This window comes from Schistocerca americana, chromosome 11 (genome assembly GCF_021461395.2).
Source record: "Schistocerca americana isolate TAMUIC-IGC-003095 chromosome 11, iqSchAmer2.1, whole genome shotgun sequence".
NCBI lineage: Eukaryota > Metazoa > Arthropoda > Insecta > Orthoptera > Acrididae > Schistocerca > Schistocerca americana.
Window position 1 is genome coordinate 107,585,748 of NC_060129.1, and position 24,752 is coordinate 107,610,499.

At 42.4% G+C, this 24,752-nt stretch overlaps 1 protein-coding gene across 1 annotated transcript; it reads left to right on the plus strand.

The window, feature by feature from the left end:
* Positions 1 to 6,973: 6,973 nt before the first annotated feature.
* On the plus strand, positions 6,974 to 16,863 carry LOC124553331 (ankyrin repeat domain-containing protein 65-like). Its single transcript, XM_047127208.1, has 2 exons — positions 6,974 to 7,518; positions 15,996 to 16,863. Exons 1-2 carry the CDS (start codon positions 6,974 to 6,976, stop codon positions 16,474 to 16,476), a joined length of 1,026 nt encoding a protein of 341 aa, XP_046983164.1. The 3' UTR covers positions 16,477 to 16,863.
* The last annotated feature ends 7,889 nt before the right edge of the window (positions 16,864 to 24,752 follow it).

A 24,752-nucleotide genomic window follows, 5' to 3' on the forward strand; every position in this document is an offset into this window, starting at 1 on the left:
ACAATGAGGAAATCAAAGAAAAACTGGGAATGAACTCTATAGATGTAGCAGTCAGGGCGAACAGGCTTAGATGGTGGGGTCATGTTACACGCATGGGAGAAGCAAGGTTACCCAAGAGACTCATGGATTCAGCAGAAGAGGGTAGGAGGAGTCGGGGCAGACCGAGGAGAAGGTACCTGGATTTGGTTAAGAATGATTTTGAAGTAATAGGTTTAACATCAGAAGAGGCACCAATGTTAGCACTGAATAGGGGATCATGGAGGAACTGTATAAGGGGGGCTATGCTCCAGACTGAACGCTGAAAGGCATAATCAGTCTTAAATGATGATGATGAGCCAAGTTTGACTGCAGTAACGTGAAATAAATTTCGCGCATGGGATTACTGAAAAAATCAAATTATTTCAAGTGGCCTCTTTGGCGTCAAAAATTGTCCAAAATTTAAGAATTCTCTCAACTGCGGGCATTAACAAGAGCCATCTTGCTTTTCAATGAGATAGAAGAGTTTCATGATTTACATCAACGTATAAGCAGAACTTTCTCAACTTGTCCTCCCAGAGTGTATTGAAACACAATTACGTATTTTCACGACGGTTGTTTCAATGTCTAGAGATAAGATTGCAGCAGCGCTTGATACTAGTACTGTGGAGAATACGGGCAGGCCATCCAGTTCCCTCTACATTGTCTCCTAGTCGCTCCTTAATTTGGTGAAACACATTCCGCTGAGCGCGTCGATGAAGGTTTCCGAAGTTATTGGTATTGCCCCCACTAAAGCGATTAATTAATCCGATGGAATTTGCAGTTGTCTTAAAGGGTCTAAAGAAAACTTTGCAATTGTCTCCGATGTTCGTTATTACGTGACTCAAACTTGAACAGCTTCTTTTGGATTCCGTCAGTTTCAGCTAAGTAGTGGTCAACTAAAGGAAACACCTTTTCGGCCTCCTGGTTCGATGCGTCGGTGCCAGTGTTCTAAGATTAAACTGTCTGCGAATGTTTTGTGCGTTCATACACGGAGTGTGGTGCGATAATATTTTTAACAATCGCTATAGCTTTGGTTGTGGCAGTAGACTGCTTTGCTGCGACTTTGTAGTCGGGATACATTGAGGCATTCACTTTTACGTCACAGTCAAGAGAACTGAAGGGCTGACGATGCGTGAGAACTTCGTAAGCTGCTGTTAGTTCCGCAGCAGCAACGAGTAATTCTTCCTCAGTATCAACTTACATCATAAATGTAGCCACGTGCTTTGATGTCGATGCTACCGCGAATCTATTGGTAAGATTCTTCGCAGAAAGGTGGATGCCTCACGTCTGGCTTACCTCCGTGAGTTACTGAGATGAAACAGCAACGAAGCTCTCAGCTCTGCCTGATCTGCACGTCCTTTCTTGACAAAAGACCGCTTTTTTGTGTAGTCATTCGAAAAGTGACACACTTTTTCCAGACATTTTTTAGCTGTGATAAGGTAACTAGGCGGTAAAAAGTCGACAACACTTTCGTCACCGTACACGTGAATATACATTACCAACTCGCACACGTTGTTCGTATTACGTTTAGGAAGAACCGTCTTATCAGATTGCAAATGGGAACTGGCCGATTTTTCCGTGTGGCGCTGCTTGTATAGTTGCAGCCCCGTACTACTGGAGATTTCTGGTATTACTTCGAATGACAGTGCTGCAGCTAGAAGGTGCTTGCATCGGCAATCCAGGATACAGAACATGCAACGCCATCTATAAGATGATCTTATCAACATAAACTTGTTGACATAGAGAGGAATTGAGGCTGCATTTATGTGTTGCGCTAAGAGATGGTGCTGCGTCAGTACGTCAGCCAAGCTCGTTAAGAGTATTTTGCAAAATGGGGACATAATTTCCTCTTGTCGGGGGAGGTCCGTACCAGTGACGGTCCTGACGTATCGGGGCGGATGGCAGCCGTACCTGCAGACCACCGCGCGCTGTGAAGTGGATGGAAGCTCCGACGGTGCCGCCTGTTTTCGTTCAGCCAGAAGTACCGGTCGCGATTCGCCTCGCGCCAAAGATTGGGACTGCTTCTGCTACGATGCAATGGCAAGGATTTTTGATCGTTAACTGACACGAATTAATTTAAGATAACCATAAGATAGTAGCTATGCGAAGTATGAACATGCTATTTCCCTTTGTCGACAAGTTTTCAGCCACAGTCATTAACAAATATATTGAGACATCATTCTTCTGAAACGATATACTGTACTACTAATAAATTATATTACTGTATTATGTCTTTTTGGGTACCTATATTATCGGAATGGAACGTATTGACCTATTCTGCATGGATTCCTACGAAAAACTGTTGCACTTAAAGAGGGTTAATTGAGTGAGATTTAGAAATGCATCATGCTCATTAAGCGAAGTTACGATGAAACTTAATCGTGCAATAATCATTTACTTTTATTCTACCACCAATTAAACTACAAATTAACTACTGACATATATATCGTGTAAATGAACACTTTAATTGTAATTAATTATGACACTTCCTGAAACTTTACTGTGCCTAAGTAACGTAATTCAATAAACATAATGAAATTAAGCATTGTAATTATGATTAATAAAATTTATGTAATTGTAACATCCCACTTACAATTGTCCACAGCTCGTGGTCTAGTGGTTAGTATTGGAACCTGTCTATCACAGGGTCTCACGTTCGATTACCGGCTAGATCGGCGGATTTTTTTCTGCCCAGAGACTGGGTGTTCGTGTTCTCCTCACCATTTCCTCATCATTCAGAAAAATGGGGAGACTGGAATGTGAAAAAGATGGATGTTGAGCGCCCTACAAACCAAACCACCACTCACAATTGTCTATGATTGTGAATCAAGTTTACTAGTGGAAATCATGAGCAGGACTTCAAATGCTGCTCATCCCTTAATTTACATCTGTAAATATTTTTGTCTGTTTCACTTAGCAGCATTTTTCTTCACAGGTCAACAAAGCGGAAGGGAACGACATGAGCAAACTTCTGCAGCTGGTCAAACTGTGTGAGGGGAAGAATTAAATTCCAGCAACCATCTTCATAAAAATCGCTACATTGCGAATCAACCGTTTGCGGAGCTGATGCAAAAATTGGGTTCTGAGTAAGCAATTGCATTGAATTTAGCGTTAAGGCAATTTAAATTAAATTACTCAGTGCTAAACTGACTGTATCTTCACTAAGAAACAGCAGTCACAAAACACAATAGTCCATTACATTTTGCTTTTCGGGTGGCACATGTTGAATACACCATGGTGCTATACTACTGCACCTTTGTACTCCTCTGAAGACGTCACCGCCATACATTTAACACTGTCAGAAGTAGTTGTAACAATGTATAAAGCACAGCACGTGCATCGGCTATCAACATGGCAATGAAATGACCTGGATGCTTCCCATAGGTGAACAGAAATTGGGTGTCCGGTGCCTTCTCTCTGAACTCGTCTTCTCCTCTACCACCTCCGTTCCAGGCCCACTCACGTACACCTCCAAGGTCTGTACCTCGGCTGCAGCTTCCTCTAGACCTCTCACTAGTCCCAAAAGTCTCGGTTCACCCCGCGGCTCTCTGTCGCCTGTTTCTCTTGAAGTGTACCCATTTCAGTGGTAGTATACACGGATGGCTCGAAGGTTGATGGTCATGTTCAGTTCGTTTCCGCTTATGCACGACATACTGAACAGCGCTCCTTGCAAGATGGCCACAGTGTTTCCAATGCAGTGCTGGTAGCCTTGTCTGGCGCCCTTGAGCATATCTGTCCCTGCATCAGAAGTCCTTCTTCATTTGTAGCGACCCCTTGAGCACCTTGAGCACCTCACAAGCTCTCCACTAGTGCTATCATCGCCATCCTTTGCTAACGGTCATCCAAGAGCCTGTTTACATCCTCAAACAACGTAGACGATCAGTCTATCTATGGACCCCAGGTAACGTCGGAATCCTGGGAAATGAATTTGCTGAAAGTCTAGCCAGATAGACTACTTGTAAAGTCTGGAGATCGGCCTACCGGAATCTGGTGTTTGGTTCAGTATTATGCCGCAAAGTTTTCGAGCTCTGGTATACAGAATGCTGCTCCCTGACTTTGCTGAATAAGCTACGAATGGTAAAGGAGGCGACGAATGTGTGGTACTCCTCCATGCGAGCTTTTCACAAGGACTACATCGTCCTTTGCTGGCTCCTCATCGGACATACTTCGCTGGCTCACGGTCACCTACGTTGCGAGGACCCACTTAAGTGTCGCTGTGGTTCACACTTGAGTGTCTGAAATCTTATTGGACTGTCCAGATTTAGCCGCCCTGAGATGGACCTTTAACCTTCCTGGCGCACTGCCTGCAGTGTTAGGTGGCAGTGCCTGAACAGCCGATCTAGCTTCAAGTTTTATTCGAGAGGAGGATTTTAACATTCAGTCTAAGGGTTGGCATGTGGCCTTGTCTTCCATCCCTTCACCCTACCTGCATTTTAACTCATCCCCGCCCCGTCTGGTGCTGTCTATTCGACTTGGTATTCATCTTTTCAGCATTTGTGTTTCTCTTGCCTTTTGCTCTTAGGCTGGGTATTTTTGTGTGGCAGTGGCTGGCTCATCCATTTTTATTACTGCAGTCAGCCAGCCAAGGCAACCTGCTATATTGTTTTTAACACTTTTAACAGCTTTTCTTCCTTTCCGTTAATGTTTCCTATTTTTGCTTGATATTTCGTTTCCGACTTCAGTGTGATTACTCACAGAGTCTTACACATTTTCTTCCCTCCCAGATTTCATGCAATAATAGCTGTTCATTGCGTAATGGCAACTGCAGTGCCACTGTCAGCTCGTAAAGAATGACGACAGTGATAAGCGTCACAAAAACTGAATTGTACCGAGGTGAGCAGAGCAAAACATGTATCAGGCCTCAGGAAAACTTAGAGGCTGTAGCCAGGTCTTGCCCTTGGGATTTAGCAGAACAGCCAGTGTGGCCGTTAGGCTAAAATGTTTGGAGACACCCGATATACGGCATAGGCCCCTAATTTAGCTTTCATTTGTCGAGAATCTCTTGTCCAGCACAAAATTCCAAGCGACTGGAAAAAAGTGCATCCATATAACCAGAATAAAAATACGAATCTGCAAAATTACAGATCAATGTTCTCAACATTCGTCTGCTGTAGAATCCTTGAACATGTTATCAGTTGAAAGAAAATAAATTTCCTTTATTTAAGAGCCTCTGTGTGCAAATCAGCTCAAAGTCAGAAATAATTGCATGTGTGAATCTCGCCTTGTCATTTGACATGATTATACTGCGAACTCTGGTTGAAGGGCAAAAGGTAGTCCATACTCCTAGATTTCCGGAAAGTATCTGCAACTGTCGCACTGCAGCCTGTTAATGGAGATAGCAACAGAAAAGGTTCCCAGATATGTGAGTGGCTGAAAGACTTCTTCAATAATAGAATCTAATATGCTGTCCTTGTTGAAGAGCGTTCATCAATGACAATGGTATCGGCAGGGTGCTGTGAGAGGACCCCTGTGATCCTCCATATACATAAATGAGCTGGCAGACAGGGTGGGCAGCAATCTGCAGCTATTTGCTGATGATGCTGAGGTACAGAAAGGTGGTGTTTTTGAGTGACTTAGCAATGTACAAGGTGACTTAGACGAAATTTCTTGTTTGTATAATGAATGAAAGCTACCTTTAAACGTAGAAATATCTAAGCTATGGTAGATGAGTAGGAAAAACTATCCAGTAGTGCTCCACTACAGCATTAGAAGTGTGCTGCTTGACAGTCACGTCGATTAAATATCCTGGAGTAACGCTGCAAAGCGATATGAAATAAAACGAGCACGTAAGTAGGGTAGAAGGGAAGGCGAGTACGCAGTACATTTTAGGAATGTGTAAATAACCTGTAAAGTAGATGTCTATGGAACAGTAATGCGACTCATTCTTGGGTACTGCGTGAGTGTTGATCGTCACCCGGTCGGATTGAAGGAAGAGCATCAAAGAAATTGAGGCAGGCTTCTAACATTTGGTAGCAATAGGTTTGAAGAAAATGTTACAGAGCTGCTGTGGAAACTCAAATGTCAATCCCTGGGGGGAAGCTGATGTTCTATCAAGGAACACCATTGAGAATACGTAGAGAATTGGCTTTGGCAGCTGACAGCAGAACGATTCTGCTGCTACCAGCGTACATTTCGCGTAAGGACCCAAAGATAAGATGCTAGGAATTAGGACTCATAAGGAGGCATATAGACACTTGTTTCACTGTCCATTATAATTATCCGGGCTGTTATGCCGTGGTCGATTGATGAATTCTCTGTCAATTCCCAACGTTTCGTCTCCGACTGCGGGAGACATCTTCAAGGGGGTCAGTAGCTTGATGGAAGGTCCAACACACCCAGTACAGTCAGTAGCGAGCCAGTGGGTGTGTTGGACCTTCCATCAAGCTACTGACCCCCTTGAAGATGTCTCCCGCAGTCGGAGACGAAACGTTGGGAATTGACACAGAATTCATCAACTGACCACGGCATAACAGCCCGGATAATTATAATGTACATGATATTTCCGCCCGTGAAAGTCTACATTTTAGTACTTGTTTCACTGTCGCTCTACTTGGGAGTGGAACAGGAAAGGTAATTACTAGCAGTTTCCTAAATACCGGGAGTGATTATGAGCTATAGATTCGCCAGGCCTTGTTTGTATTGCTCCTGATCTCCATATTTAAAAGCTTCATTGTTTTGTAACACTGTACTGCGACTAGAAATTACAGAAATAGTGTCTTCACCCCTTTCTGTCGACTTCTTGTGGGAAATACAGGTGTTTGATATTGTATTGTTGAAGACACGTGGCTATCACCTGTGGCTATGGAAGGATGTCATGCAGTTGTGATTGACATGTAATGGGCGATATTTACCCGCTGCTGCTGAGCACAGATCACCTATGCCTAATACATGAATTTACGGTGCTGTGTAAGGGCAAATGGCTGTTCAGTGATGCCTTTTTTCAGAAACATTCACAATGGCAGCCGCCAAGGAGGTGCAAGAGGCTGCTGCTACGGGTGCTGGGGAAGGGGCCACGGTGACGCTGGTGGCCGGCGACACGCGGCTGGTGGCGCACAGGGCCGTCCTGGCAGGCAGGAGCCCCGTGTTCGCCGCCATGCTCTGCCAGGACACGCCGGAGGCCGGCAGCAGTGTGGTCGCAGTCCCCGGCGTGGAGGGCCCGGTGCTGCACCAGCTGCTGGCCTACATGTACTCCCTCCATGCTCCCGAGATGCCCCGCATGGCCCCACAGCTGCTGGCAGCTGCAGACAGGTACGGCGTGTGGGGGCTGAAGGTCCAGTGTGAGGAGCAGCTGGCCAGTCAGCTGTCAGCAGAGAACGCGGCGCGCACGGCAGTGCTGGCAGTGAGGTACTCCTGTCTCAGCCTCGCAGAGGTCGCTGTCGCCTTCATAAAAGCCAACTCGCTGGTGTTTGCCACAGCGGATTGGGCCGATGCGGTCCTCAACCACCCTGATGAGGTGGTCAAAGTGAGTCAGTTGCTCGGTGGGCCACTAACAGAAACCAGGTAAGTGCGACACAAGATGATCACCTGCACTCTGTCACCATATCTGTGTGTGAGTGTGTGTGTGTGTGTGTGTGTGTGTGTGTGTGTGTGTCTGTGTGTGTTCAAGGCTATAATGTTTGCCACTGAGTTTGTATAGATGTCTCCGTCCTGTAAAATGCAGCTTCATTGATGCCTACAACAGCCATTTGCTGCTACCTCAGAATACTTTTGTTGCCTGGCAGATTCAAAGAGAATTGTTAAGGCTTTCGTCACCACTTGTTGACAAACTGGCTACTGGCTTCTATCTCAGGTTCTTTGGCCGATGTTCGTCTGATGATTTTACTGACGTTCCGCCAGCACGAGTGGCTGACATTGTCAAAGCTTCACCCTCCACTGCCAGTGGTGAACTGGAGCCCACCTCGTTGCCGCAGACGGGATGACTAGACGATCAATCATTACCAGGATGAAAGAACATAAGAGACATTGCAGGTTGGGCCAGCTTGAGAAATCAGCCGCTTATTCAGAGAAACTGTAGAAATATAAAAACACGTGAATGGCTTCAACAAGAAAGCGGAAAGCCTTAAGGTAAACGGATCCTGGATTCCTGTCATGCAGCGAACGACCGTCGCAGGTAGCAAGAGTACAATTGCACCGGAAATGACCATGGGAAAGCCCCCAGACATTGATGCAACAGGTACATATGGTCTCTGGCTGTGAGCTCGGCTCCAGTTCATCACCGGCAATGGAGGGTGTAGCTTTGACAATGCCAGCCACTCATGCTGCCGTAACATCAGTAAAATCATCAGACGAACATCGGCCAAAGAAACAGAGATAGAAGCCAACAGGCAGTTTTGTCACATTCAGACATATCTCTAAATTTAACAGTGTTTACCAGCAGATGTCATGAAATAGCCCAAGTTTTCATAGCTTCAGAAATTTTGACCTTTAAACAGACCCTCCTTATTTGTTGTCACTATTAAATTGCATGTGTACAAACGTTGCCCTATGGCTTTCTCCATCAGGTATCTCAACAAAGGTACAAACTCTTTGTATACAGCATCAGTCATTTTGCTGTGGGCACAAAGATGTGTTGTTCAGCACATAAGCCGAAGCAGTGATGTGTCTAGTTTGGGGCCAAGACGAGCTGTGCCTCAGGCCTCATTCTGTGCACTGTACAGGTCACTAAAATCCTGTTTGCGTAAAGTAGAGTTTAAACCGGTTTAGTGTGTCTTCTGCAACTGCTACTTGCAGTAAAATACCTAACAATAGTGTCACGCTGCGTAAACACAAGAAAAGATGATGACTAAGTGTGTCACTCATAACCAGCACCAGGTACAAAGTAGCCTACTGTAGCACAGATCATGTTGAGCAACAACATATTTACTGTTTTCGATTGATGATGTAGCTAATATAGACCTGAGGAAATCAGTTCATCTAAAGTAGATAGTCAGAGCAATTGCTATTCCGAAATCGGTGTTTACAATCTGAAAATAATTTTCTCAGCACAATCCTTTATTGTCTTTAGACGGTACAGGAAAACTTTTTAACTACATTTAAGGCACAGCAGATGAAACAGTTCCTCATTAATGTCTTGTATAGAAGATTCGCAGAAAAGAAGGTGACGTGAGCGTCTGTGCACCCATGTGAGGTTGATCATTATGCATGCAACCTGTGACCAGCTCAAAGGATATGAACCCAGGCCTAACGGCAGCTCTGGGTGCTCCCATACAGTGTGGAGTCTCCCCATATTGTTTCTTTCTGTTCAGCCATCATACAGAGCACACGTAACACTGTCTCCCACAGAAGGGGTTTAGTGGTCAACATGCTTTGCTTGCTTCCTTTATGAAAAGACGTCATATTTGTTTGCCTGTCTTTCAAGTTTTCTGTATCTCCACAAAACTGTCCAGTAAATACCACAGGATTTCCTTCAGATAGGGTGCTGCTGATGGCCTTCTCTACCCTACCCATTGCTGCTGCTGTACCTTCTCCGATAACCAGAACATTGAAGAGTCACTGATATTTAACTTCCATTTGTTCCACACCACTTACTTATATATTCCCCTGAATTTCTGATAGCTTATAAAATTTTTGGCTAGACTTAAATATTTATGCAATACTTTGCGATGATTACTTACTAGAAATTTTCTCCTTTGGTTAAACTGGCTGCACTTCCTAGATCATTGATAATTAACTTCTAGCCCCTATTGTTAATTATTCAGCCTGGTTCTCTCTTGTTTGGTTAGCATGACATGAAAATTCATGTTTGAAACACGAAATATATTAAAATTGCTCTACATTTTCTTTAAAGAAGCTGTTTTCGAAACACATCACCCATGAATATACTATCTAATCGCAATAATGTGACAACCTGTCAAAGGCCTGAATAAGATCCTTTGGCAGCACAACTTATGTGGGAAGAGAGTCAATGAGTTTCTGGAAGGTACAGACAGGCCAGCTGCACTAGGCTTCTCAGTTTAGAATCCATGGCATGAACAGCACACTTGAGGTAGTCCCAAAGATCCTCGATTGGAGTGGTGTGGGGGAAAGGGGGGAGTTGTAGGAAGGCTGGGAAATATGAAAAAGAAAATATGGTGCCTGAATCTAGATTTAACGTGATCAGCGAATTGAAATGGAAAGAAGGATGGCCTGTTAGAGGAATGTGACGATATCAACAGGATGAGGAAGTTGAGGAAAAGGTCAACGCTGAATAGCAACCCAGGAGTAATTTTGAAGAGTTCAGTGATTTACTTGTGTCATAATTAGCAAAACAATAGCAACAATAATTCAGTTTAGGAAGCCATTGTCACTCCCAGAAAATCAAGTGACAGGAAGAGAGTATACAACAATAGTGAATAGGTATCTCTGTATGTAAAAAGAGAGAAACAACTAATAATCATTGGGTTGCTGTAATAGGGGAAGGTAAAAAGAAATAGTTAAGAGACATTATAAGATTATTGGAAAGAATGAGAGAGGGGACAGTTTCCTAGAATTTTGAATTAAATATCTACTGGTAACAATAAACACGATCTTAAAGAGTCAAATCAGAAGAAAGTGGAAAAGGCCTCTTCTGCCTCAGCTCCTCAAGATATGGAGCACCTTGGTCGCGCCGCTGCAGTTTTGCATAACAGCCTGTCCCAGCATTGACGCACATATAGAGCAGAAACTCTACCTGTTATAGATTACTTTTCTGGCTGTTCCAAGAAATTTAGTGCTGATAGCACTACCTACGTTTATGGGAGATATGGGGGTGGGGGGAGGAACTGAGTTTCTTCACATGAGAGTAACAATACGGCTCCCTGTAGTACCATGGCTGTTATTCCCTGATGTCTTAACATACTATTACCCTGTCCCTTCTTCTTGTCACAGTTTCCCACATATGAGTATCCTCACCTGTTTTGTGGAGAACTTCCACAGTTCCTTTATCAGTTCACATCTTTCTATAGCCTCCCATTCTGAATGTGGTATTCTCTTTTCTTGCTTTTCTCACAGCCCACGATTCATTTTCATTCACTACTCAGCTCCAGATGTACATTCTCAGATACTTCTTCTACAGATTAAGGTCTGTGTTTGGTATTTGTAATCTTGTTTTCTGAGGAATGTCGTATTACCCTGGTGGAGCAACTTTCATTGTCCCTCATGTCGATGTTGGTTGCTAGTGTGGTCCTTAATTTTCATAACTTTGTTATCAATGTTATTTCTACTACTACCCAATACATTCATCTTTCTTTTGATTGTAAATCCTAATGCTGTATTCATTAGACTGTTCATTCCATTCAACCGCTCTGTTAATTAATTCTTTTTCTTTTGCTAATGATAACAACACCATCAGCGAATCCTTTCATTCTGAATTTTAATTCTATTCCTCATTCTCTTAAGTTGCAGCAGTGATACCTCGATTTTAGTTTGAAACGATTAGGGTGAACCATTTCTAGCATATTTTGGATTAGTTCCTCTTTCTTCCATTCCTATTTTTCCCTGTCGATTATTGTATATAACTATATATTACCTGCATTTCCCCTATTTATTAAACTATTTTTCAGGATTTTCTACAAGTTGCACCATTTTACACTGCCAAAGCTTCCTAAAGATAGACTAATCAAATGAACATTCCTTTATTTTTGGTAAATATTGCTTCCATTACCAAGTGCAAGTGCCTCTCTGAGGCCTTTATCTTTCCTAAATCCAAACTTATCAGACTATATAATAGATCTTAAATTTTCCTTACCATTCTACTGTATGTTGTTCTCGTCATAAATTTGGATGCATGAGTTGCCAAGCTGATTGTGTGGAAGTCTTCACTTATTGGCCTTTGCCTGCTTCTATAATATCTGCATGACATTTTTTTCTGAAGGTCTGCTTGTATGTCCCTTGTCATAGGTTGTGCAACCAACTTGAACAGTCATATGGGTGTCACTTTCACCAAATGTCATAGAAATTCCAAAGTAATATTATCCAACCAGATTGTCTTGTTTGTGTGCAAGTATTCCAAAGCTTTTCTTAAGTTCTAATACTGAGTCCCCTATGTTTTGTTATTTGATGACCATTTTTTCTTGTGTCATGTCATCTGATAGTTCCTTTCACTCATAGAGGTCTTCACTATACTGTTTCTATCCTTGCTCTGCTCTGCTTTTAACAACGGAATTCCTTTCTAACTCTTGATCTTGAATGCTCACACTTTTCCAGCAACCATTTTGCTTTCTTTCCAGAACTTCCTTTCTCATTGGTTCCTTAGTGACCTGTAATGCTGTAGGGAACAGTTCCAGAAATGACATACTATTTTAATGTTTTGTTTTTATTCAAAAAATTTAATCATTTTTTATTATGTAAACACTTCAAAATCCAGGACATACACAAAAATGATTAGAGATCATTAAACATGAAACTACAATATTAAGAAAAAATTAAGACAAGAAACTATGCCCATGTGTCATTTTATACTTACAATAGGGACAAAATGATAGTGCACAATTTTCAGAAATAGTAAACACCCTAAGCCAAAACGTCTTGAGGGTTTAATACATATCCATGCATATGTTTCTAAGGTCTTAAAAGATTTCTCACAAAAATCATAACTGTAGCTGGGATATCAGCATACTGTGAGCCCATACCTTACATCTAGTATATTTAATGCACGATTCCCCTGGTCTTGAATGGGAGAAGATAGTGCACTACATACAAACACAGTCATCTTCATCTGCACTGAGATCTGAGTTATAGGCTTCCACCCTGCTTAACTATATTCTTTTGCAGGGTTGTCGACATATGTCAATCCTCAGTTAATTTTCACTGGTGCACTTTCTCTTCTAGAAGCTTGTTGTTGGTACAGCTGCTCAGAAAGCCAGAAGAAACCAGAGTTATTTTACATGCCTTTAATGAGCATTGTACTGCAGCATGAACTGGAAATACTTCATCAAATGGTGCCTTGAGTCATCTAGAGCTATCTTTTACAAGTCTGAAAGCTGTTTGTGGAAGTATTCCTCTTCAGATGGTGAAATACTCTGTAAAACATGTGAACATGCAGGAAAATTGGAATATTCGTTGTCGCGCCTAGGTGGATGTGAATTTTGGTCACCATGTACAGGCGAAGATTGTTTTCGTCCAAGCTGCCGGCCGAGCCCATTGCATACAGGGATCATGCAGCACTGTGTGTCCCATGAGCCAGAGAGGCGGCCGCCGTTTATGCCTTCTTCTCACTCTCCTTTGGCAACAGGATGGCTTGGATGTTGGGCAGGACAAAAGCCTCTGTGGTGATGCCAGAGGGCAGCTTGTTGCGCATCTTATTGTTGCAGATTGCAGGTCCAAGTGGTACAGGGTGACGTATGTCTTATTGTTGCAGGCTACGACTCCATCCAGCTCAAGCACTCAGCTGCTAGGTACTCAGTGATGGCGGCGAGGTAGAATGGTGCCCGGGCACCCACAGGCCCTGCATAGTTAGCCTTGCGCAAAAGAGGGTGGATTCTGCTGACTAGGAACTGAAGCCCAGCCCTGCTTGAGTGGTACTTTCACTTTCCCTTGACTTAGCCTCCCTTTTTGCGTGTGGACATTTCAGCTAGCTAAGTGATGCAGGCGAACGAGAGGGCAGCAACAGTGTGACCTGGAGTGAATCGAGCAACCTTAGGAAATCCACTCTTAGTATAAACCACACAGGCTTCTATACCTTATGCAGTGGCAAAGAGCTAACGCATTTGGCACTGGGTGACGTTGGGTGTGTTTCTAGGAGGTTTGAAATCTTCATTATAATGGGCCTTCATGGGCCCAAAAACGTAAACGTGTATTGGCTGAAGTTGGCAATTACAGTGGAATAGTAGGCAAAATAGAGAAGCTCCATTTTCATTGGCACATTTCAGCACTTGAACATGTTTGAGATTCCTGCTATCGTCATCAGTGATAAACACTTTATTCTCTTTGCTTACCTTAATGAAACTAGAAAAATTTCTCCAGCCATTCATCCACTTTCTCGCCCTATTTCTAGAGTTCTTACAGGTACTCCATCAGTTAATTGCTCTTTCGGTTTTTTCTGGGGTAGTGTAAAGCTGGAGGTATAAAGTTAGCAGCAGAATTCATGCACGCTAATGTTGTAATGTGCAACCCTCTTTCAACAATTGTAGGTACCCCCACTTGTTTCTCCAGTCATTGCAAAAAATTTTTGACTCATGTCCACACATGAAAGTACAGATAAATTCATGCTGGTGAAATTCCTTCTTTATTGAGGACATTCATATAGCGTGTAAAATCTGTTAACCTGAACTCTATTAAATACCATTGCATGAGCCAAAGTAGCAGCTTCCAGCTCCCTTAAAGATAAATCAGGATTGTGTGTCATAAATCCTTTCAGTCAGTCCTGCCAGCAATTTTCTTCTACTTATTAAATTTGTGAGAGATACTATTTTGTTCTGTAGCTTAGTAAGCTAGTTCCTTTGGGACACTATATCCTGCATAAACCCCTCGTCAAATGTAGGCGAAACCTCTGACCCTTCGTTTGTGGCATGCCTTCTGAAAGTCACCTGTGATACACCAAATTGTCTGGCTGCTCTCAATCAGCCAATTTCTTTCTTGTTTACTATATTGATGGCCCTTTCCATGGCTTATTTATCCCATGACGGGCATGTAGTCTTTCGGACAAATATTTTAACAAACTGAAAACATTTGGTAGGAATTGGGATCCAATTCTTTTATGTTATTAGTAATGCTATTGCAATGTATTTGTAAATATTTTAAATGGTTTTATTACGTCAGTTGATCAGGCAAAAATGAGTCGTTTTGCCCTTACTCATGATATGTCATTTGACATAGATGAAGTGACTTAGTTGCTCTTTACCATAGCCTCAGATTCCAAACAACAGGGTCTATTCACCATACACAGTACCACGATGCTTAAACTTGATTTTGGTATCTCTGTGCACTCTGTGTTGTAAAATGAAGTAGCAACATTGCTACTATGTAGTAAATGTCACTGTTGGTCCCTGTAAACCAGTGGACACAACAGGGGTAGGCAGTGGAGCAGAAGCACCACCACCACCACCACCACCACCACCACCACCACCACCACAACCATTGGTGGACCTAGTAAAGCAATATGGGGGTCATCACAATTTGCGGGCTGTTAAATACTGTAGACTTGTTCATGATTCACATTGTCTACCTCATTATTCAATAGGACAGGTTATGGAATGTTACATAAATTTTCAAAAAGCTTATTCATCGAGAGTACATGATGTATGTAAGAGTTCATTAATTTTTCATTCCATTTCATGGATTTATTTTAATTTGGAACAGTCGTATTACCATTCTAGTGCGCATTTGATATTTTAACAGAATGGATCTGAGCATATGGAAGATGAATATTATGTTGATAAGTTGTAATAAATCTCTTGGCAGAATAAGAAAAGTACATATCATTTATTTGCTTTGTTTGTCCAGAAGTTGCCACATTTTAGTTACCGGCACATGCCACACGCATTTTACAGTGTGTATTCTATTCTAGGATGACTGTAGTGAACATGTCAGATACAAGTGACACTTTGTGTGTGTCTGTGTTTCCCCGTTTTTTCAAATATGTTAATGTAGAAGACTGTACACTTTTAGAGGCTTTGAAGGATTTTGCTTTAACGTCAAGAAAGTCTTTAACAAGTAAATGTAAATTGTTTTGTGTGTAATCTTTGATAGTTTCACAGAGAACTAGTATAAACTGCCTGAAGCATCTATTTTAGTGGATATAATGACTGCTAAGAAACAGCACACCAAGTTGAAAGAAAGTGAGCTACAGGAATCAGCGTGTCGGAATTTGACAGTTGAAAATCTTGAGAGGTTGCACAAAGAAACTTTTAATGGATGATGGTTGAAGACAGAACCACTATACCTTAATATACGAGTTTCGTATCATAGAAGGGGAATATAGTAGGGTCGTTGTTGGACATATGTATACATTTTTTCTTGTATGTTTTCTTTATTAAGTGTGTGTTTTCAGGAAGGTGTGAGAATTTTTATGTTTTGTGCAGGAGCCTTCCTGGAAAGGAGAGTAGCCGAGGACTGATCCAGGCAGCTAAGGAGGGGGCGGTGGAGGAGCTCAGGGTGCTTCTCGCGACAGGGGCGAAAGTGGGGGCGAGGGACGAGGACATGTGGACTGCTCTGCACTGGGCAGCTGAGAGGGGACACCTGGAGGCAGTAACATGTCTGGTGGAAGGTGGAGCAGAGGTGGATGTGAGGGACAGCAGGCACAACACGCCGCTGCACTGGGCTGCATACCGGGGTCACGTGGCTGTGACACGGCGATTGCTGGACTCCTCTGCTGACCCCGATGCCAGGGATAAGTATGGGTGGACGCCGCTGCACTGTGCAGCAAGATGCGGCCACACAAACGTGGCGGCCGTGCTGATCGATGCAGGGGCTGACACTGAGGCCAGGGACGCACACGGGCACGAACCCTGCGCCATCGCCAGGCAGAACGGCAAGCAGCAGCTCGTGGAGATGCTATCGTGAAGGATTCAGTGCAACAAACATCTCTGCAATGATGCTGAAATGACTCTCTACATCTGTTTGTGATATTGTTCTAAATACAGAATGCGAATGTGAATTCTACAGTCCATCATTTGTACTCACCTTTAAGTAGGACTCACGTACAGTGGTGCCATTATCATAAACTTTGTATTCTGTGGTGTGCGAGGCAATTGGGGTTAAGCAGCCATTCATGCAAGGTGCCTGCCACATTCAGACTTGACAGACAAATGATTAAACAAGAAATTCTATATTTTGATAGAATGCAACACAATCATACAACTGTTAGAATGATTATTGTTCATGGTCCTATGTGATAATGCAGCTGTAGTTCCATTGTCAACAGAATAAAAATAAGGTAAATTCTTTTAAAAGAAAAGGACATAGCCAACTTTCCAGATTAAAATATAAGAATATGTTTCTCTGATATATCATTGTATCTACTTCTGCATCTGCTGCGATAATGGAATAGCTCGTTTATTTTATTATAATGTCATACTGGTAGTATTATTCACATTATCTTATATGCTGGTCATCTGGAATTGTAAAAGCAGTTCACGTTTAACTACAGAGAAGCAAAGCACAATCTAAAATCTCATGACCTTCATGTGGCCATGGCAAATCTCACTACTTTCAACATTTCCCTTCATTCAACCTTCTGTGCATTCCTCCATCCAGCTATCGTCAGATGAGCGCTTGTAGCAACTCTGGACAGACAGGCGCCATTGCTGACAGCACCCTCACTGCCCCAGTTGGCAGTCTTTGTAACTACAAATTGCAGGAATTATACAGCCGATACCACAATGTGACGTACTTATGTAGACTATTGGGTCACTAAAAGGAACACTTAACATTAGATATATATGCCGCCCCAATACAAAAGAAACGAAGAAAATTGGGCTTGTTACATTTTATGGAATAGCTATACTGATAGAAAGAACTTGGCAATTTGCGAAAATGAGAAGCAATATGGTCGGCAGTCTCATTTGTCAAGGGCGGACTTACAGACGACTACCAGAGAGCAGCACAGCAAGTTGTGATATCATGAAACATAATACACACATCAAAAAATATTTTGCATCACCCCAGTTCCCAGAGCTCCTGAACATAGACGTTCATTGTGGATATTGTATCACAGACACAGTCCCTTTGATGGTTCAGAGATGTCACTAAACACGCCCAAAGATGTAAAAGAACCATGGCTCGTGTTTTCTGCAGTTCAACCATGCCTAGACGATCAATACTGCGGTTCGATCACGTCCGCATTGTTACTTTGTGCCATGAAGGGCTCTCAACAAGGGAAGTGTCCAGGCATCGCCAAGTGAACCAAAGCAATGTTGTTCGGACATGGAGGAGATACAGAGAGACAGGAACTGTCGATGACATGCCTCGCTCAGTCCTCTCAAGGGCTGCTACTGCAGTGGATGACCGCTACCTACGGATTATGGCTCGGAGGAGCCCTGACAGCAACGCCACCATGTTGAATAATGCTTTTCGTGCAGCCACAGGACGTCGTGTTATGACTCAAACTGTGTTCAATGGGCTGTATGATGCGCAATGTCATTCCCGACATCAATGGCGAGGTCAGCGTACGCCACTGGTAGTCATGGAAGGCGCCGCATTGGCTATAAGATACGTGAATGCCATCCTCCGACCGATAGTGCAACCATATCAGCAGCATATTGGCGAGGCGTTCGTCTTCATGCACGACAATTCAAGCCCCCATTGTGCTCGTCTTGTGAATGACTTCGCCGGCCGCTGTGGCCGAGATTTTCTAGGCGCTTCAGTCTGGAAGCGCGCTGCGGCTATGGTCATAGGTCCGAATCATGCCCCAGGCATAAATGTGTGTGATGTCCTTAGGTTAGTTAGGTTTAAGTAGGCTAGTTCTAAGCTCTAGGGGACTGATGACCTCAGATGTTAAGTCCCATAGTGCTTAGAGCCATTTGAACCATTTGTGAATGACTTCCTTCAGAATAACGACATCGCTTCACTAGAGTGGTCAGCATGTTCTCCAGACATGAACCCTACTGAACATGCCTGGGATAGATTTAAAAGTGCTGTTTATAGACGACGTGACCCACCAACGACTCTGAGGGATCTGGGCCGAATCGCCATTGAGGTATGAGACAATCTGGACCAACAGTGCCTCGATGAACTTGTGGATGGTACGCCAAGATGAGTACAGGCATGCAGCAATATAAGAGGAAGTGCTACTGTGTATTAGAGGTACCAGTGTGTAGAGCAATCTGGAGCACCACCTCTGAAGGTCTCGCTGTTTGGTCATACGATATCGAATGTGTGATTTTCATGAAGAATAAAAAGGGCAGAAATGATGTTTATGTTGATCTCTATTCCAATTTTCTGTACAGGTTCTGGAACTCTCGGAACTGAGGTGACGCAAATTTTTTTGTAGTGTCTGTAAACATGCCAGAACGTAGGAAATTTGTGGGATTTACAGGGAGTTCGTTGCAGACCCCTTAATTTTTAAGTACAGCGAAAATCCTCTTTGATTACGTTCAAAGTACTGAAACAGTGCCCAGTGATATAGTAAGGAATTAATAATGGCTCATAGAAAACCAAAGAAAATTCTATGTTTCTAGTATCATTGTGTGTACTCTCTGTAATAAAATTACAACCATCAAATTAGTCGTATTTGAGGCAGAAGAGTGACTGTCAACTTTGAGCACAACATAGTAAGACAGATTTTACAATATCACTCAGGGAGCTTGACACATACCAGAGAGAATGATACTGGGAGGCAGTAATGCAACTCATGAAAGTACAGGTAACAAATTACATAAACTTTGACTCACAAATCAATTGAATGACAGTAATAAGTGTGTGTGTGTGTGTGTGTGTGTGTGTGTGTGTGTGTGTGTGTGTGTGTGTGCGTGTGTGTGCGAGGGGGGTTCCAACAAAGAGAATAGTCTTACCTTATTTAATTCGTTTATTCCTTTATTGCTGGTAATAGCACAGTTTCAGCGACTAAAACAAATCTTTAGATGAAATAAAACTTCTACACTTACGTAAAAGAGCAGGTATTCCATATCGACTCAAGTACCAACAGCATTAATGTGCCTTTCATTAATGCAGCGCCTAAATACAACCATGCCACTGATGTCCTTTATGTAGTCAGTCATTGGACATTCAGCAAATATAGAAGAGTCGTGATATTTTGTAGTTAAAGCAACCACTTTCTTTGGCTATACTTGTACACTGTTAGTGTAAAGAAATTTCCAGAAATTCTGCAAAATAATCTTAAAAATCGATTAAAATTTTGTTCTGAGAAGGGATGAAAATGCCTCAGTGTCAAATTAGCTGTATAGAGGCTCTTTTATTAGACAACACAGCCACACCATTATTGGTGCAATGTACAGTGACAATTACACTGCATAAGGCTAGAGACGATGTAGGATGTACCAACATTCAAGTTGCAAACTGATTAACCCTATAACCAATGGAAATGTTATCAGATTAGCTTAACTCTGAATTCTACAGCGTAAAGTGAACGTCTAAAGTGTCAAAACTCATGACTCATTAAGAAACCAAAGCTTTGTTAAAACCATCCCAAGGTGTAATATGGTGACTCCTTATTAAATGTGGTCTTAAAATGCAGTTTCGATTAAAGAGGAGTGCCGTTAGCACCTGCAATTTCTCCGTCGTGTGGATAAAACCATTGTTCACTTAGACTGCCCATAAAACTGTGCTAAGTGACGAAGGAGCTACAACATTGTATCCAGCTTCTTGGACCCTGCTAGTGTGAGTTCATCTTGTATGGGGTCCATTACAATGGGCTGTTGTGACACTCGCCCAATAGAATTCACTTTGAGGAACTAATATGAACCAAAATAGTGGATGGGGTAGGAAATGAACATGTCAAATGAATGATGGAAACACTAGATGGTTTAGTCATCACATAGCACAGTTTTATTGACAGTCAACATGAACCATGGTTTTATTCACATATTGGAAACATTTCATGTGCAACAAGAACACTGTGGGCTGTAAGGCATGATGGAGCTAAGATCTGGCTAGGTGGGATGGTTTAATCTTTCTCTATTCGTAGACACTCACCTCTACATTCCACAAATCTGCTTTCTGATCTACAGCGACGAGCAGTGTCACTCCATCAAATAGTGTAAAATAACTGAATGAAATATTTGTGTCCCTAAATTGCATTACTGTTTGCTGTAAGCTTGTCCTACACATGAAGTCTTCGTCCACTAGATAATTGAAGTAAGCTCTCGGAAAAATCTATACATAGTAAAAGTCACAAATGTTGATCTGCTTCACTCAAACTGCACACCCTTACTGAGTGGTACCCACATCAAACTTATGACCTACTAAGTAGAAACCGCAACATAGTCAGTCTTTGAACTGTATGTGATTCAGCACCTGATTAAATATTTTGTTCATGTTCATACATGTTAAATCCCAAAAATGTTACATTTTCTTCATACACTCTTCAGTCAGTGTGATAAGAGTATATAGTAGGTTGGATACCCCCACCTACTATGTTTCCATTGCTCAGTAATACAGCAGACACACAAAAATTTCTTCACAGCCAGTCTTAGGCCACTGTAACTTTATTATGTGACTATTGTGAATCTAGTAATTTTTTTGAGCTATAGATTTTTTGACTGGTTTAATGTATTCCACCACTAATTCCTATCCTGTGCCAACCTTTTCAGATCAGAGTAGCACTCGCTACCTACATCGCCAATTACGTGCTGAATTTGTCAGGTCTGTCTTTCTCTACAGTTTTTACACTCTGCAGCTCCCTCCAGTACCATGAAAATTACTGCCCGATATCTTGACAGATGTCCTACCATCCATTCCCTTCTTCTTTTCAGTGTTTTTCATACATTACTTTGCTTGTATTTTCTGGGGACGACCACCTCATTCCTTATCTTATCAGTCCACCTGATTTTCAACATTCTTCTGTAGCACCACATCTCAAATGCTTCGATCCTGTCCTGTTCTAGTTTTTCAACGGTCCGTGTCTCACTACCATATAATGCTGTGCTCCAAACGTACGTTCTCAGAAATCTTCCTCAAGCTGAAATCTATTTTAGATGCTAGCAGACTTCTCTTGTCCAGGAATGCCCTTTTTGTCAGTGCTGGTCTGCTTTTTATGTCCATCATTGGTTATTTTGCTGCCTAGGCCATCAGAATTGGTTATCACAAAGTAGATGAAAACTTCTTGCTGTTGTCATCTGTGCTACTTCTCATTGTATTCGCGTTTCTTCGATTTAGTCTCAATTCATATCTTGTACTCCAGTAGACAGTTTATTCCATTCAGCAGATCCTGTCATTCTTCTTCAGTTTCACTGAGGATAGCGTTGCTATTAGCAAATCTTATCACTATCCTTACACTTTGAATTCTACTCCCACTCTTAAACCTTTCTTTTATTTCATCACTGCTTCTTCGATTTGTTAATTGAACGTTAACGATGAAATACTAGACCCCTGTCTTACATCCTTTTCAATTTGTGTACTTCATTCTAGGTCTTCCAGACTTATCCTTCATCTTGGTTCTTGTACGTATTGTATATTACTTGTTATTCTCTGTAGCTTGTCCATATCTTTCGCAGAATTTAGAGTATGTTGCACCATTTTACATTGTCGAATACCTGTTCTAGGCCAAGAGATCGTATGAAAATATCTTGATTTTTCTTCGATATCACTTCCCTTATCAACTGCAGCACCAGAACTGCCTCCCTTGTGCCTTTATCCTTCCTAAAAATAAACCATCTAACAGATCCTGACTTTTCTTTTCCATTCTTCTGTATACTATTCCTGTTGAGAACTTGGACACATGAGCTGTTAAGGTGAATTCTCAGAGTTATTGACTCTTGCGAAATTCGAAATGGTGTGGATGCCGGTTTCTGAATGTCAGACAGTATATCATATCATACATTCTACACACCAGTGTGAACAGTCGATTTGTTGCCACTTCCCCAAGTTATTTTAGAGATTATCTTCCAAAGCTCTTTTAAATTCTGATTCTAATATTGTATCACCCCTCTCTTCTATATCGACTACTGCTTCCTCTTCTATCACCTAATCAGCCAACAGCTCCTACCCCTCATAGAGGCCTTCAATGTGTTCTTTTCATCTACATACTGGGAAATGAGAGCAAAGTATGATGAATTTCACTGCCAGGCCATCGGAACGATGAAGTTTTCTCACACTGTCAAGCATTGAGGCTAGCATCGGGTTTAGGGACTGTTCAGGGAAAGACAAATACTTAGGAGATGATTGCACAGCCTATCTTGTAAAGGGGTGTCTACAATAGATTGACAGGCAGAAACTCCTGTAATACAAGCAGGTGCAGTGCAGTTCAGTGGCACTATGGCATTGTGTAGTACTGAAGAAAAGGTAGTGATGGGAGAGTCAGCATATGGCCAGTTGCAGAGTTGAGTGGAGGGGGTGGGGGGGAGGGTAGGGTTGAGGCAGGGACTGCAGGTGAATTTGCATCCACACCTGCATACCACAGGCAACCTTAGGCTGACTTAGGGTGGCTACTTGTTGGGAACCTGTCACTGCCCCAACACTCTCTTTTGATCCCTCAAGAATGGTGTATGGGAAGAATGAGTGAAGGAGAGCTTGCCTCACAATCGAAAATCATGGTTTATAGCTGCTTGAAAGTCGTTGCTAAAGTGTATTTACATATTCAAATTCTTCTGGAATATACATATGGAACGCTGGTGGACAGTTTAATGTATAAAATAAAATGTAAAACTAACTTGAAATCAATCTCTTTGAGGTTGATACAGTTTCTGTTAGGACAAGTAATTGGATTAAGAGCATGGCATGCACCTAGAGTTAGTGTGTGGTGCCACTTCATCACAATAGGTGTACTAATGTGGGCACTGAGAGTCACCTAGATGACATATTGTTATGCAACTTGACATGTGACCCACGTGAGTGCTGAAGATTCTCTCTTTGGCTGCAGCTCTGTAGTGAGCAGCCATAATCCTCAAATCTGGTTGCACATTACTTGTAAAACTGACACTCGGTTGAGACAACAGAAATATGTCTGAAAGCGATGCATTCCAGAGCAAAAAGAGGCGAGAAACTGACTGGATCTGAAATTCTGAGTTGTGTAGTCTACTGTGGCACTATACTCAGTCTGTCCCCAAACAGGTGTTTACCTACATTGCAGCCTGCAGAGATACTCCTGTTAGCACTGGACTCCTTCCTGCCTGTTGGCCAGTAGACTATGAGAAGCCATGCAGGTTCTGTGTGGCAGCAGCAGCTCTGAGTTGCACAGAGGCAGCTGGCCTGAGTGGTGCCTCTCACAGGTGGGGGTGCAGCATGTGCTGCCTTTGACAGTCAGGGAGGTTCCAACAGTGGAGCGGCACGACTCAGTCGGCACACAGGGCACAGCGTGGCTTCTGATGCATCCTGAGACTGCAACCTGGAGGCCCTTCCTGCTGTCTAAATAAAGATGTGAGTGCCTACCTCTCCTATCCCCATCCCACACACAGTGTCTCATGTGCCAACTGTACTAGCTGCACCAGCGAGCTATACAGTGTGGTATAAGCGATCTAGTTCTGACAACCAGAGGGCTCCCTGTCATATTTAACTTAGGATAAGTGAATTACTCAACATTATAATTTTAGAACAAGTGAAATTGGAATCATCTCATCATTTAAAACTTTGGAGAAATGAGCTCTTGGGTTCTGAACTTAAGGTAATTTCAGTGGGTTAAATTGTTTCAATGGTAATATCAAAGTCTCAATTGTTTCAACTACAGTCAGCTGGGCTAGGAATCTTTTAAATTTAGGGAAAGAAAAGCTGTATATTTCACCTGAAATTGTATTGATTTGAACTGAACTGAGATGAATCTGAACTGAACTGAGATGAATCTGAACTGAACTGAGATGAATCTGAACTGAACTGAGATGAATCTGAACTGAACTGAGATGAATGTGAACTGAACTGAGATGAATCTGAACTGAACTGAGATGAATCTGAACTGAAGTGAGTTGAGTTGAATCTGAACTGAACTGAGTTGAGTTGAATCTGAACTGAACTGAGTTGAGTTGAATCTGAACTGAACTGAGGTGAATCTGAACTGAACTGAGTTGAGTTGAATATGAACTGAACTGAGATGAATCTGAACTGAGATGAATCTGAACTGAACTGAGTTTAGTTGAATCTGTACTGAACCGAGTTGAGTTGAATCTGAACTGAACTGAGTTGAGTTGAATCTGAACTGAACTGAGTTGAGTTGAATCTGAACTGAACTGAGC